The sequence below is a fragment of the Staurois parvus genome, unplaced genomic scaffold (genome assembly GCF_062004578.1).
Source record: "Staurois parvus isolate SC_StPar_1 unplaced genomic scaffold, SC_StPar_1.0 ptg000347l, whole genome shotgun sequence".
NCBI classification, from domain to species: Eukaryota; Metazoa; Chordata; class Amphibia; order Anura; family Ranidae; genus Staurois; species Staurois parvus.
The window spans coordinates 14,879,339-14,896,261 of NW_028318143.1; the positions used below are offsets into that span (position 1 = coordinate 14,879,339).

The 16,923-nt window shown below is 42.3% G+C and overlaps 1 protein-coding gene across 1 annotated transcript in view; it reads right to left on the reverse strand.

The window, feature by feature from the left end:
• Window positions 1-924: 924 nt before the first annotated feature.
• Window positions 925-16,923, reverse strand: part of NRDC (nardilysin convertase) — a 79,054-nt gene continuing 63,055 nt past the window's right edge. Inside the window, exons 28-31 of the mRNA XM_089684479.1 lie at window positions 9,670-9,760; window positions 4,417-4,533; window positions 3,234-3,323; window positions 925-2,405 (exon numbers count right to left, since the gene is read on the reverse strand). Coding sequence (XP_089540605.1) covers window positions 2,205-2,405; window positions 3,234-3,323; window positions 4,417-4,533; window positions 9,670-9,760 — 499 coding nt within the window. The 3' untranslated portion in view covers window positions 925-2,204. The remainder of the gene's footprint in view (window positions 2,406-3,233; window positions 3,324-4,416; window positions 4,534-9,669; window positions 9,761-16,923) is intronic.

Consider the following 16,923-nt stretch of genomic DNA (forward strand, 5'->3'; position numbering starts at 1 on the left):
AAAACATTAAAAAAAAAAAAAAAAAAAACTATTTAATTCATGTTTAATATTCAACGCAAACTTCTCCTCGCTTTGTTGTGCTGAGAAATCATTCTAAAAAAAAAAAAAACACCCCCTAGCATTTCTGGCAGTGGCCATCTTGAGGAAGGGTAGATGATTCATGTACTTCCTGAAAGCCTTCTGCCCTTAGTTCAGGCATAGGCTGAGCTGAGCCCCCTCCTAAAGACTGCTGGGATATATGACATCATTTGCCTAGGCAGGAAATAACTGAAGAAATGTAAAAAAAAAGTTTAGGTAAATATAATCTACTTTCCTAATGCTAGCAGGGTAAGGATTAATAATCTGTTGAGTGTGAAGTTCCACTTTAAGAACTAACTTTAACCTAAAACAAGTCAAGAGGCTCCAGTGCAAAAAAAAAATGGAGTAAAGAAAAGTTGCTGCCACATAACAAATTGCACATGGCATTTTTCCAAATTTTGGCTACAGAATGAACTGACTGGTTGCTATTGGATACAAGGCTCACTTTCATTTTATCCTGTTTATATTCCTTATTGATCCTCATCAATGTCAATAGAAAGAGTCGTATACATTGCCTCACGGCCAGTGAACTGTCAGATTCCATCTCTTCTTTACCCTGGCCAACCACTCAGTCAACATCTAGATAAACCACTTTTGTTTTAGATCATAACAAAATTGCCCATATGCAAAGCCCATTTTATAAGTCTTTACAATGCACAACTTAAAAACGTGGCACCAGCATGGTTCAGTATTGCTCCGTATCAAACTGCAGATTTTTATCCATATCTTGCTACTCGTCACATTTGGTTTTATGAAGCTTCTTCAGCAGAAAGCAATGTGTTGGATAAAACTATGTGTAAGGAAGCCGTGTCATGTGCAGTTCACAGAAAACAGATCACACTCCAGTACACAGCATTCAGTTTTAATAAAAATGCAGATGGTGGTTCATACCATTTCTATAGCGGATTGGAAAGCAATAAATAAAGTCCCTTACCTGCAGCTTTACTCTCTCGCCTTTCCTACTCTTCCCTGCCGCTCCATTCAGCTGCTGGGAGAAACCCCCCCCCCCCCCCCAGTATGAAGTAGGATGTGTGATTCAGTCTGTGACAGCACTTGTGAGAGAACATAGCCCTGTGCAGCTACAATATATGAGCCTCATATGTTTCATGGAGTAGTGAGGGGGGGATATGCTTCTGGCAAGGTGGAATAAAGTGAACCTGTTGTAGTGCCCCATGTGCGTTGTCCATGCAGGGCATACCAAGTGGGGAAAAAAAATATACACATGCCATTTTTTTTTTTTCTAGATATGCATAAACATGGAGAGTGTGTTAGAGCATATGGCAAGTTCACCTGCTATGCCCCCACTGGGGAGATATACACTTACTTCCTGTCCTGGTGAGGATTAGATTTTTTTTTTCTACGGTTGTGCTTGAACAAAGTAAAACGCAAATCTCTCCAGGTAACTGTCAAAGATGGCGTTTCCCCTCTCATTGGGTGGGCACCTCACTTCCTGTTATGTCTCTGGCACAGGAAGTGAGGGGAATCTAAAGGGGACACACAAAAGCACTAAAGAGGCAAATGTTCTAACCTGCTCTGACAGTCCAAAATGTATAAAATGTTTTTGCCGGAGTCCCACTTAAAGTAGAAAAGAAAGCATTGATCAACTGATTGAGAACATCAGTGTGTAGGAGATAACAAATGTGATGGAAATCCTAAATTAAATTAATTCAGTTACATTATTCTTCTCTTTGATCAAGCTGGATACAAAACCATACTGACATTCAGGAAGGTGTCTGAATGAAGATTTGTGGTCATAGTAACCTAAGCTCCCGGCAATGCAGACTATTTGTTCTTCAGTCATGTCACTGTGACCGCTGACCTTTCACCATAAAAGATGTGCCTGTCATTCTTGTACTGTATCCAGATACCAGGATTTGTAAAATCATTTAGTACTTCAAATGTTTTACTTCCAATAAGAGCAGCATTAAATGTCTAGGTTTAAAAATCTGCATATCTACAGTCTCATAATTAGATTTAACTTTTTTTTTTTTCTTCCTTCTTTCAATTCTGGCCATGCTACAGCGAGCACCAGAAACACACTATTACACAACCCTTTATAGAAGTCCCTTTGCTGATGGTAGAAGGACACAGCTCATCACCCAGTAGTCACATATCTGTCCGATCTCTCACTTGATGATCTTGTGGTATGGTAGCAATTTTAGGGTGGAAGTAAAGCTATGGATGTCACTAATTGGCACAGCGTCTGCCATGAGCGGAGAAGGAGGAAGGAAGGTGAGACTGGTAATGTTGCCATAAGAAGATTCAGGTTCTTCAGAGGGTGTTTGAGAAGGCACAGAATCAGGCTCCTTCTCACCAAATCCAACCACCTGTCAGAAAAGAGGTCATTATTGTTACAACAATGTCATAAGATGCAACCAATCATTCCTTCATACTGCTCAACTACTGTGCCCAGAATTACATGTCACTGCAGGCGACCAGATATCGATTATTTGTACCACTGCAAAAGGTTTACTGGCTCCCCTTCTGCTATGGGCCTGTATTGATGGGCATGAAAAACCCATCTGATGCAAAGTGTATAGGATTGCAAAACCAGCTGAAATGTACTGGTCAGTGAATTCGAAGGGGTTTATTTACTAAAGCTGGTTCACTCACAATCTCGTGCACTTCTGTATAGAAACCAATCAGCTTCCAGGTTTTATTGCACAAGCAGAGGGCAGAAGCTGATTGGCTACCATGCACAGCCGCACCAGATTCTGGGTGAGACACTTAGCGGTTTATTTACTAAAGCTGGTTCAAACTGCTGCCATCGACAAAAGCCCTAATGATTATGTCAAACGCCTATAGCCTCTTTCACATTGGAGCGCTTTTACCACGCTTTTCAAGGGCGACCAAAAGTGAATGAAAATTATGCCCAATAAATCCTAGGTAATGGTTCACACTGCACGTGTGCTGCGCTTTCAAAAGTCCTGCATGCTGCATTTATAATGGAAGGTGCTTTGTTGGTGCAGTTTTCCAAAAGCACACCAAAAAGGCCTTCCATTGTAAGTCAATGGGCATGCATCACAAGCATAGTGTGAAAGGGGCCCTAAGCTGCACAAAAGCACATCTGTGTGAAAGGGCCCTACTACAAGCACTGAATAATAGCGGAGCAGTAGAATTTTCTTTAACATTTAAAACGGAGAATGATCACTCACATGTACACTTAGTACCCTCCTGTCACACCCCCGATGCTCCTGGAAGCAGCTGGTCATGTCTGTCTTTTTAAAGGTCTTCAAGGCCTCTATCTGCAATTCAACAAAAGTGTAACAGAAAGTTTCATCCAAATGGTTAAAGGGTTTCCATTTTACTGAAGGAGACTGATTACAACAAAAAAAAAAAAAAAAAAAAAAGATTAGAAAATATCTAATTCAATTGTTCTGCTGCTCTGGACATGCTTACATTTCAAGCCTGTTTTCCCAATCACCAGTCACAGACTGGTATTTAAATCTAAACTGTTAGGTAGCATACATGTAAAGTTAGAGCTCTTACACTAAACCTTTCCGGCAGTCTGTTCCATTCCAGTGCGGCATACTCCCATCAGTTCTGTTAGAATTCAACACTTCCAGGAATGCTAGATGCCTGTGTCCCCCACCACACTCCCCCCATCCCCTGACCCCTATAGTACTGCTCTACCTTTGCTTCAGCCAAGAATGTATTGGACCTTTTCTCTTCACACAGAAAGGGTCATCCTCTGCTGTATTCCGGCAGAGGACTGGCTTTTCTATTCAGATGTGGCTACTTTCTACATCAATAGATTTCAAGACTTTAACCAGTGAAAATGCAGTTGGCTGTTAATTCAGTCCTGTGTCACTTAATATAAACACAATTAAGAGACGTATCTGAACTCTGCCTTTGCATTCCATATTCCTTGCATATCAGGGCTTGCTAGCGCTATGACCCTTCAAAGTTCTATTGCCTAAAGCTGGGTATACACAGTCCGAGTATCGGCACGTTCAGAGAGAGGGAGGATAATCCCCGTCAGTGCAGCGATCTCTACTACTGTGCCGTTGTTCTAACATCGCTCGTTTAGCATAGAAATTTTTTTTTTTTTGTTCAAAATTTGGTTGAACAAAAAAATTAAAGTGTGTACCAGGCTTTACACAGTACTGTCATAATCATTGCAGGCCATTATGTTTGGCATACATTTTTTTTTCCTGGACTGCTCAGGGTTTGCATCTGATCCATTTTACTTGCTGCTTCAGGTTTTTCTTAGTTAAACAGATCAAAAAGTGTTTACTCCAGTTCTCGTATTGAGCATATTAAAACCAACTGATCGTATAGTAAGGACAGATCAGAAGCAGCTTCTTTGTGTACATTGCTATGCAATCAATTCTATACCTCATGTTCCAGGCGGTCAAAGAGATACTGCTGAGTCAGCACTTCCCCCCAGTTCCTGTCCACCTCCTCGCCAAGATGGGTGTCCTCGCACTCCTTCAGCTTTATCAAAGCCTTTACCTGTCAAAAAAAAAATACACGTCTATACCAACCACTCACATTTACTCTTTTAAGCAAGGGTGTTACAGTGGTTGGCATGCATACCTTGTAGCACTGGGAATCAAGCGCCAATGCCTACCAAGGGCCTCATCTACATGGAGTTTGTATGTTGCTCCAATGTTTGTTTGCGTTTCCTTCATGTGCTCCGTATTACTCGCAGAAACATACAGCTACCTAGTGGGCATGTCAGTATGTCTGTGACTGGGACCTTGGAATGTGAGCAGGGAGATGTAAGGGTAGTCTCTTCTAATGGTAGGATATGATACTTCTATATAAAGGAAATGATCCATCTACCTCTCATGAATCTGTATTTCACTATGACATTTTACAACCATTTTGTGAACATCACTTAGCTCATACTGAAAAAATCACAGGCATGTTGTGGAGAAAACATATGAATTATTTACAGTAAATCTCTATCAGAGCAAACCTATCATTATAAAATATCCAATGTAGAAAAAAAATATCAATGACATGTGGCATGCCCTCTACTGACACATTGAGGCATTAAAAAGCAGAACTTCACTCCACCATAGCACTTTGAGTCTATGCCTTGGCACCCCTGCCAACCCCCCTCTCAAAGTAGAGAGGTTTTTAATTATAAATAAAAAAAAAAAGCACCCCACTACCATTCTCGCCTAGAGTATGAGGTGTCTTACTCCTGAGGCCATGGTGGCCGGGGGGTGGAGCTGCAGTCTCATTGGGGTCCAGAGTCCCTGAACCCGGAAGGGACAGTTGGCTGAAGAGACCCAAGATGGCAGCACAGGACACAGGCTGGGACTCCTGAAGAGCAGACATCTGCAGGAAAACGTCTCTTATTTTTGCCATTTTAATTTGTTAATTACACAATTGATTTTTTTTCTGGTATATTTGTCGGATGAGTACAAAAAAAAATACCTGTCGATCCTGCCAGAAATCAAACAAACCTCTTTCGTTCAAAGATTGGACTACAGAAGACCTCCACACTCTAGGTTATGGAGATGAGTGGGGTGTTCTGTACTACAAATCTGTGTAAGGTGACAATCCCAATCCTCCATAGACACAGTACAATGAGTGAGATGTCACGCCAGGACAGGAAGTGCGTTCCTGCCAGCATCCCCAGATAAAAAGAAAAATACGGACCAGAAAGCAGCAATAGATGACATTTTGGTTCTTTTGTTCTTGACAACCATACCAAGCCAAAAGGCTGGGATAGGAGATGCAGTGTGAGAGACAACCATGGTTTTTCCCAATTGCTGAGTAACTTAAGTTGAGTGTAAATGATTTCACAGCCTGATGGCTGGCCCGCTTCAGTTGTACACCGCACCTCTCTGACACGGACTCCTCCTGCACCACTGTTACCTCATCAGTGCAGTAATGGTGAAGCAGAGGTACAAATCAGCAAATATCAAAGCATTGTCTGGAAGGTTTTTCGTACACTACACATTTTGCTATTACTCTGGATAAGGGAACCAGCTACTCAAGTCCACATTTACTAGGGGGGTTTGGGACTCGTGCAATGAAAAGGAGTTTTAAACTCACTGTTACTGCTGAAATGCATTAGTGCAAATCAATAGGATGGGTTCTGCAAACAGGAATACAATCAGCTGCACTCCAATTAGCTCTTCTTGCAGTAGTTGTAATATTTATTGTGTTGGCTGCATGCAGTAATGTCTCCAACCCAAAAACCAGCCTTCATATTATTTTTAATTTATTTCAGGTACTTCTATAGAGCTGTCAACACACACACACACACACACACACACACACCTAACCCTCAAGGGGTTTACAATCTAAGGTCCCTAACTTACATTCATACATACACATACTAGGGACAATTTAGAATATAGACAGGAACCAATTGACCTACCAGCATGTCTTTGGAGTGTGAGAGGAAACCGGAGTTCCTGGAGGAAACCCACGCAGGAACAGGGAGAACATACAGACTCCAGGCAGGTGGTGCCGTGGTTGGGATTCAGACTAATGACCTTAGTACTTCCAGGCAGAAGTGCTAACCATTTAGCCACTGTGCTGCCCAACTTCCTTTTCTTGATGCGTTTCACCACTTCTGGCTTGCTCACAAAGATAGCAAGCCCCCTATCCTAGTGAGCAAGTCAGGAGTGGTGGATTGCATAAAGGAAGGCAGGTTTTGGATTGGAGACATTACTGCATGCGATCAACGCAAAGATTAGCCACTTTCCCTCCAGAGGATTTAGCCCCTTTCCTGACCCGGCCATTTTTTACGATACAGCACTGCGTTACTTTAACTGACAATTGTGCGGTCATGCAATGCTGCACCCAAATTAAATTTATGTCCTTTTTTACCCACAAATAGAGCTCTCTTTTGGTGGTATTTGGTCGCCTGTGTGGTTTTTATTTTTTGCGATATAAAAAAAAAAAAAAAAAAAAAAAAGACCAGCAATTTTGAGAAAAACATTTTTTTTACTTTTTGCTACATGTACAGTAAATTAAAAAAAAAAAAAAAAAAAATCTAATTTTGTCATAAATTTAGGCTAAAATGTATTCTGTGACATGCCTTTGCTAGAGAAAAAAATTCCAATACGTGTAAATTAATCGGTTTATGTGAAAGTTATAGCGTTTACAAATTGCAGTATATATACTGGAATTTTTTTTTTTTTTTACTAGTAATGGCAGCAATCAGCGACTTGTAGCGGGACTGCGGCGGGCATTCTGACACTGGGGGGAACTGACTTTGTGTCATTGACATCCCCAGTGACACCAATATAGTGGTCAGTGCTAATAAAAAGCACTGACACTGTACTAATGACACAGGGCATGAAGGGGTTAACATGAGGGGCGATCAAAGGGTTAATTGTGTGCTGTGTGTGTGCTTTACCCTGTAAGCACACTGCTTTGTATGGCTCTGCTATGCAGAGCCATACAAAGCAGTGTGCAGGAGCTGACGGGACAGATCTGTGTTGTTTATACACAGGTCTCTCCCACGTTGGAGATACTCAGCAATCACCGGGTGCCGGCGAGGAATCACCGGCCGTGACCCAGTGATTGACAGCCAAGACCGCGAATGGCAGTGCAGGTAGGGTATGCGTCCCCTATCCGGAACTGCAAAATTACATGCAAAGCAAGATAGTTCAAGCCGTGATTTGTCATAATTGTGATGATTATGGTTTACACCTCATGAAAACCCCAAATCCACAATCTCAGAAAATTTGAATATTGTAAAAAAGGTGCAATATTCTCGGCTCAAAGTGTCCCACTCTATTCAGCTAATTAAGCCATAACACCTGCAAAGGGTTCCTGAGCCTTTAAATGGTCTCTCAGTCTGGTTCAGTAGGAATCACAATCATGGGAAAGACTGCTGAGCTGACAGTTGTGCAGAAAACCATCATTGACACCCTCCATAAGGAGGGAAAGCCTCAAAAGGTAATTGATACAGCACTTTGGGAACATCCAACTTCTTTTGCAAAGCACATTAATAGAAAGTTATGTGGAAGGGAAAAGTGTGGAAGAAAAAGGTGCACAAGCAGCAGGGATGACCGCAGCCTGGAGAGGATTGTCAGGAAAAGGCCATTCAAAAGTGTTGGGGACTTTCACAAGGAGTGGACTGAGGCTGGAGTTGGTGCATCAAGAGCCACCACACACAGACGGATCCTGGACATGGGCTTCAAATGTCGTATTCCTCTTGTCAAGCCGCTCCTGAACAACAAACAACGTCAGAAGCGTCTTACCTGAGCTAAAGAAAAACAGACCTGGTCTGTTGCTCAGTGGTCCAAAGTCCTCTTTTCTGATGAGAGCAACTTTTGCATGTCATTTGGAAACCAAGGACCCAGAGTATGGAGGAAGAATGGAGAGGCACACACTGCAAGATGCTTGAAGTCCAGTGTGAAGTTTCCAGAGTCTGTGTTGATTTGGGGAACCATGTCATCTGCTGGTGTTGGTCCACTGTGCTTCATTAAGTCCAGGGTCAACGCAGCCGTCTACCAGGAGATTTTGGAGCACTTCATGCTTCCTTCTGCAGACGAGCTTTATGGGGATGCTGACTTCATTTTCCAGCAGGACTTGGCACCTGCCCACACTGAACCAGGTTTTGGTGCTTTTGGCAATGACCGTGGGATTACTGTGCTTGATTGGCCAGCAAACTCGCCTGACCTGAACCCCATAGAGAATCTATGGGGCATTGCCGAGAGAAAGATGAGAGACATGAGACCGAACAATGCAGAAGAGCTGAAGGCCGCTATTGAAGCATCCTGGTCTTCCATAACACCTCAGCAGTGCCACAGGCTGATAGCTTCCATGCCACGCCGCATTGAGGCAGTAATTGCTGCAAAAGGGGCCCAAACCAAGTACTGAGTACATATGCATGCTTATACTTTTCAGAGGTCCGATATTGTTCTATGTACAATCCTTGTTTTATTGGTTCCATGTAATATTCTAATTTTCTGAGATTGTGGATTTGGGGTTTTCATGAGCTGTAAGCCATAATCATCACAATTATGACAAATCACGGCTTGAACTATCTTGCTTTGCATGTAATGAGTCTATCTCATATATTAGTTTCACCTTTTAAGTTGCATTACTGACACTGACACTGACACACACACACACACACACACACACACACACACACACACACACACACACACGATTTTGCACACCCGTGCTGCCCTGTAGCAGTAATTCCACTATAGGGTGGCACGGAACTGGTTAATAAAAAAAATGCAAGAAGAGGTATCTGGGGTGCGGCTGATTTTTCCTGTTTTCAGTGAAGACTGCAAGTGGACTGTGATGGCCAGCACCCAGGTTGCCCATGTGCAGGGGAGGCCAGTCTTGAGCAGAGCTATGGATCGGTGTGTGGGTTCTGCAAGTTATAGGAGTGTGTTGACATGACGGATGGGTGTCCTGCAGTTGCTTGACCAGTACAACAGCTAGATTATATCACAACAGAGGCACAACCATTTAGTAGCTTTGTCAATTCTGTCCTGAACTGTGGATGGACCTCTACAGCAGTCGTGCTCAAAATGGAAAAAGCATGACCTGCCTTGAAGATTCAAACAAACTTACATTTTTGTTTAACCTGAAAAGAACATATATTTTATGAAACTCTTCACGTTGGGTGACCATCATTACATTCAGGTTTACCTGTGTTTTAAAAGCTTCATCAGTCAAGCTGTTGATTTTTTCACCAAAACAAACCAGAAACTCTTCTATTTTCTTGTCTACCACTTCAGAGCTGTGGAAGAAAGACAATGCTTAGTTCATTTTGTCTCCAACTTGTTCAGTCAGAAATATTCCTGGTCTGGTATTAGGTCAAATATTGCTCATTTACAGGACAAGTAAGGCCTCATTCATACAGGACATTTTAAAAATGCTCCTCCTCCTGGCAGCAGCGTTTTGGCAGAAAAAACGCCTGACGCTTGTAAAAGTATCTAAGGCTTTTACAAGCATTTAGGTGCAATTACAGGCATCAAGCGCTTGGGCATTAATTTGTTTCATTGGCAAGAATAATCATTTATTCTGGCCATTGAAATTAATTAACGCTCAAGGATTAAATGCGCCGCGCGTTTATACGCGTCAAGCGTTTTTTTCTGCCAAAAACGCTGCTGCTCCTGGATGCACTGGCAGTGGGGGTTTTTCCAGCTCCTAAACACCCCTGCCACTAAAAGCTTCTAAATGTTTGTGTGTGAATAGACACAGGATAATATGGAGGGGAGTTTAGAAGCTTTAAAAAAAAAAAAAAAAAAACAAAGGAAAGAAAGTGGCTGCAAAACCATCATGTGTGCATGAGGCCTAGAAGTCAAGAGACCGTTCTTCCTGAAACACCAACTGCTTTGCTCTCTTTCCTTCAACATTTTCTGCCAATGACCCCAGACAAGTATACCCAAATCAAGGGAGAACTGATCTGATATCAGGCTGGAGGCAGCTCCAAGCGCTACTGCACCTGACTTGAATCCAATAGAAAATCTATGGAAAGAACGAAAAGATCAGAGTTCATAGAAGAGGCTCAGGGAACATTCAAGATTTGAAGATTGTTTGTGTGGGAGAATGGGCCAAAATCACACCTGAGCAATGCATGCGACTAGTTTCTCCATACAGGAAGCACCTTGAAGCTGTTATTACCAATAAAAGATTTTGTACGAAGTATTAAATACATTTCAGTTAGCGTGTTCAATACTTTTTCCCTGTGTCATTCTATTTTATTACTCATAACCTAATTTCTGAACTTGTGTTTTTTTTTGTATGTTAGGATTGCATGGGCTGTCACTGACATACGGTGAAAATTTCATGTCAATAGCACCTTTAGAAATATATTTACTGAGAAAAATGGTGACGTGTTACACACACACACACACACACACACACACACACACACACACACACACACACACACACACACACACACACACACACACACACACACACACACACACACACACACACACACACACACACACACACACACACACACACACACACACACACACACACACACACACACACACACACACACACACACACCCCCCCCTATCTCTTTCCTTCCACCATGGATTAAAGGAAAGAATATTGCTCAATTCCCTCATCATCACAGTCAATGTTGATGGAGGAATCCCTCTTGCTGTGCTATTGCCTTCTGCCAGCAGGGAGCCTTCCCGGTCAGCAGAACACATTGATCACTGCTGGCAGCTAGAGCTGCTGGCAGTAATCATATGCAAAAAACCTGAGAGGCTGGCAATACTGAAGCTGATTGATGGATCGACTTCAGTACAACCAGCCTGCCCATAGGTGGATTTATTCTCGGCTGGTCCCTGCTGAACCAGATATAAATTGATCCATCTATGGTGGCCTTAATGGAAAGAAAGGCATGGTCAGGGAAAGTACTGTGAGCTGTGTGAGAGGTTACAATATCTGTAAAGATGGCTATACAATGCTTAGCTATTTACATTCAAAAAGAAGACTAAAAGGAGTAAAAATTAACAGATTCATCCATCCACACAAGCGAGGTGGACGGTGGAATCCCCCCCCCCCCCCCAACTGTACTATTTTAGCGTTCTGACAGCAGGGACTACTCTGCTGTCAAAATACACTGATTAGTGCTGCAGCCATAATTGAAAGAAAGTTTTCCAACAGTCCCATTCAGCAGAAGGTGATCTACCAATTGACTTCTCTCAAACAGATAGGGTCACATGCACATCGCAGTTCAGGTGGTCCCTGCTGGATTGACATTAAGGAGCCAAGACATAATCAAAAGTACAGTCTCTGTCCCCATATAATTACAGCCCCAAATAACAGAGTTTCACTGAAAAACCTCAAACTTGAATTACAGCATATTCTTCAGTCCAAATGCTATGTTATCACCACAAACTGAAATACACACAACAGTTTCCAGTATAAAAGGCAAGTTTCAGTATATTATGCAATTAATATAAGGCACTTCTAGCAGACTCCCTTGCCTGCTGAACTCCTACCCCTCTGTGGTCACAGCAGGTCTACTGAGGGCTTAATGCCTTTTTACAATGCAGCCATTAATTTATGGACAGATCAATACCATTAATGGATTTTAGAGCATCTAGAAAGAACATTCTGTTATTCCTAAATGAAAACATTGTGTGCAGAGAAGACTGTCTGGATGACACTTCATTACTCAGCTGAAAGAAGCCATTCCTGTCTTTGTATATGGCCTTACAAGAACTTTACGCTTAACAGCCTGATGGTGCATCCAGAGATGTGATAATATCAGTGCTGGAAGACACACTGCAGAGGGAATGAGGTGCTGAGCAGGCATATACAACTTAAAGTGCAACTGTGCCCCGACTATGGCTATTAAAGCATTTACAGTCAGGTCCATAAATATTGGGACATCGACACAATTCTAACATTTTTGGCTCTATAAACCACCACAATGGATTTGAAATGAAACTAACAAGATGAGCTTTACCTGCAGACTGTCAGCTTTAATTTGAGGGTATTTACATCCAAATCAGGTGAACGGTGTAGGAATTACAACAGTATGCATATGTGCCTCCCACTTGTTAAGGGACCAAAAGTAATGGGACAGAATAATAATCATAAATCAAACTTTCACTTTTTAATACTTGGTTGCAAATCATTTGCAGTCAATTACAGCCTGAAGTCTGGAACGCATAGACATCACCAGACGCTGGGTTTCATCCCTGGTGATGCTCTGCCAGGCCTCTACTGCAATTGTCTTCAGTTCCTGCTTGTTCTTGGGAATTTCCCTTCAGTTTTGTCTTCAGCAAGTGAAATGCATGCTCAATCGGATTCAGGTCAGGTGATTGACTTGGCCATTGCAGAACATTCCACTTCTTTCCTTTAAAAAACTCTTTGGTTGCTTTTGCAGTATGCTTTGGGTCATTGTCCATCTGCACTGTGAAGCGGCGTCCAATGAGTTCTAAAGCATTTGGCTGAATATGAGCAGATAATATTGCCCGAAACACTTCAGAATTCATCCTGCTGCTTTTGTCAGCAGTCACATCATCAATAAATACAAGAGAACCAGTTCCATTGGCAGTCATACATGCCCACGCCATGACACTACCACCACCATGCTTCACTGATGAGGTGGTATGCTTCGGATCATGAGCAGTTCCTTTCCTTCTCCATACTCTTCTCTTCCCATCACTCTGGTACAAGTTGATCTTGGTCTCATCTGTCCACAGGATGTTCCAGAACTGTGAAGGCTTTTTTAGATGTCGTTTGGCAAACATCTGCCCTTCCTGTTTTTGAGGCTCACCAATGGTTTACATCTTGTGGTGAACCCTCTGTATTCACTCTGGTGAAGTCTTCTCTTGATTGTTGACTTTGACACACATACACCTACCTCCTGGAGAGTGTTCTTGATCTGACCAACTGTTGTGACGGGTGTTTTCTTCACCAGGGAAAGAATTCTTCGGTCATCCACCACAGTTGTTTTCTGTGGTCTTCCGGGTCTTTTGGTGTTGCTGAGATCACCGGTGCATTCCTTTTTAAGAATGTTCCAAACAGTTGTTTTGGCCACGCCTAATGTTTTTGCTATCTCTCCGATGGGTTTGTTTTGTTTTTTTCAGCCTAATGATGGCTTGCTTCACTGACAGTGACAGCTCTTTGGATCTCATCTTGAGAGTTGACAGCAACAGATTCCAAATGCAAATAGCACACTTGAAATGAACTCTGGACCTTTTATCTGCTCATTGTAATTGGGATAATGAGGGAATAACACACACCTGGCCATGGAACAGCTGAGAAGCCAATTGTCCCATTACTTTTGGTTCCTTAACAAGTGGGAGGCACATATGCAAACTGTTGTAATTCCTACACCGTTCACCTGATTTGGATGTAAATACCATCAAATTAAAGCTGACAGTCTGCAGTTAAAGCACATCTTGTTCGTTTCATTTCAAATCCATTGTGGTGGTGTATAGAGCCAAAAATGTTAGAATTGTGTCGATGTCTCAATATTTATGGACCTGACTATATATATTCTTAGCAAGATTTTAAAATGCTTTAAAATAAGCCCTCTCTGACCTTTATAGCTGCTTTCACTGTGAACTAATTCACAAAAATGAACTGGAAAAAAATTAGAATTGTAGTGCCTCTGTTATAAGCTTTCAAGATGAATTTCTCCATAATAACTAACTACAAAAGGTGAATGGGACTGGTTTTAAAATTTTTAACTGCTTGTTTAGAATGTGTAAATTTAGTGCACATAGAGTTCAGTCTATTGAAGGACACAGGAAGTCCTAAACCTTTGGGGTTATATTGCCACCTACAGGAGAACTGGACACTGGCAAAGTAATTAAAAATGCAGGTTAGCCCAGGCAGAGTAAAACTGCTCCAACTGCTAGCATGCCTCAATTGTGTAGCAAAGCTTCACCAAGAGAATGATCATAGACACAGATAGGTAAGACCGGTGTCTGTCAATGGACACCAACAAAAGGTTTTTATGGTGTGTATACAAAAATCCTATTTTCTTTCTCATCCTTTAAAGGGGCACAAAAGTAGAACTAAAGGCAAAAACTTTTTGTTCATTTTGGACAGAGTAAGAGAGGGTTAAAACCCCTATCAGGTTTATTTTTGCCATCTGTGTCCCTTTGGGGGGATTTCCCTTCCTGCCCCACAGCCAGAAGAGAAAGTGAGAAGAAAAAAAATCCCTCTATAGTGAGGGAATCCCTGGTTGTAACCAGAACTAGTGTCCCCATTGGAAAATATCCTCATTTTTCCTGTTCTGAGGACATCTCAAAATTTGGGATTTTTGTTTATTTTCACTTTCATTGATAATGGTGAACAAAAACTAATAGAGAGGGTGAATCTCCCTAACAGGGGCACAGTCCGCATTAAAAAACTGATAGGTGTTCTAATCCCTATCTACTCTAACGATTAAAAAAAAAATTGCCTTTAGTTATACATTAAAGATGGACTTCAGAAAACCTAAAAATAATCCCATGCTGTTGGGCAGCACCCAAACTGCAAAGGTTGACTGCTCTTATATATGTAGGGGACTTGGTAAAGCACATTTTCCTGCCCTATCCTTCACTCCTGCAGGCTCCTCTACGCTGCTAGGCCAATCCCTACAGGCTATTCTCTTCTCTATGCTCCAGTGGTCTAAGGTGCTCTGACATAATTAGGACTGATGTAGGGACCATAGCCCTGCACTGGACATAAGGCAGCTGGGAAACAGCCCTGAGCAAGGGGAAGTGCCATCTGCAGGGGGAGCAGGGGATCAGGTAAGTAAAATTGCTTTTGCAACCCCGGAAATGTTCAAAAACAGTCCAACTGAAGGATGGGCCACACCACACAACCTAACAGGCGCAACATTTAAAAAAAAAAAAAAAAAAAAAAGGGATGGGGGACTACCTGCAGCTCATCTGATGCCAGATTTAAGTGTAAGAGCACCCTGAAGGATCTTAAACTTATCTGGTATCAGATGAAGAAGAAATGTCCCCCTGGTAAAACTTGGGAGGAAATGTGAGTAAAAAGATTAGATGGCAGCCCTCCAAATTTGAAAAACAGATCTCTGCAGCTGAAAGGTTAAAGTGGCACGCATTGTCCTAGTGGAGGGAGCCTTAACTGGAAAGCGCAACTTCACCAAAAGGCGATTTTTTTTACACCCTCCACTTCCACATTTTGCACTTTTTTTGGTGAACTTGAGCAGGACAAACTGATGAAAGAGCAATGTCCTGACTAAGGTGGAAAGCTAAGACTATCTTGGGAAGAAATCAAGTCCTGGGTCTTCCACCTGTGTCCTTGTATGGGACCAAAAGGGCCCCTTGCAGGATAAAGCTGGGAGGAGGGCCACAAGAAACGCAACCTTGTAGGTCAGAGCAGAGAAAGGAATGTCTGAAAAATTCAAACAAGGACTTCTGAAATGCTGAAAGAAACAGATTCAAAACCAACTAAGTCAAAGGGGATTCAGGGAAGCCAACAATCTTTGAGACAGAATTAAAAGGACAGGAGATCTGGCCCTTGATGGTAGTAAAATCCAAATGTTGGCCCAGATGCAACTGCAGAAAAGAGAGTATTCATTACATGGAGAAATTTCTGGGGTGAGAGCCCACAGACTCACACCAAGCCATTGCACGTCTGTTGGCAGGCCTTGTGGGAAATGGACCTCCTAGCTCTGAACATCACAGTAATCACAAAATCAGAGGAACCCTCAGAACAAAGGCTGCATTAACCATGCAGTTAAAGTCAGCTACTGAGAGACTAGGTGGCAAATTTGCCATTGGGTCAGTGGATCTAAACAGTCTGGCAGGGCCAGTGGTGAGCCTGTTAGAAGTCTTACCAGGTCAGCATATCACAAGTCCCTTGGCCAATTTTGAGCAATGAGGATTACTGAAATGCCCTAAATACCAATTCTGTTGAACAGATGAGGAAGAAGTTTTAAGGAAGGAAAAACATAGATCATGGTGTACTGATCCTACAGAGCCAACAGTGCATCCACCTGTGGATCTCTGCAAGTGGATACAAACCTGTAATCTGTGTCTTCTAAACAGTCAGAGACTTGTTCCTCCAGAGCTATGGAAACCTATTCCCTCAATAGAAGGCCGTACAAGTATACCCAAAGAGCACAACAGCTCTCGAAACCCGAGGCATAGACGATAGGTTGAATGGGAAAGCCTTGAAAAGAGTGCACTACAGCAAACGCTGGAAATGTTAGCTTGAAAGATGGAAACATGTAAGAAAGCATTTAAAAGAGAGAAAAAAAAGGCACACAAAAGCCAGAAGTTCCCTTGGTGAAGAAAAACACTGATGGATCTGATTATATTGGGGCATACAGGGCTCTGAGGTCCAAGACAGGGTCAATGCCTTCTTTGAGTTAAGGAACAGTGAACAGGTTGGAGTAAAACCCCTGAAACCAATCGGCCTCAGGTACCAAGGTACAGAAAGTCAATGTTGGCC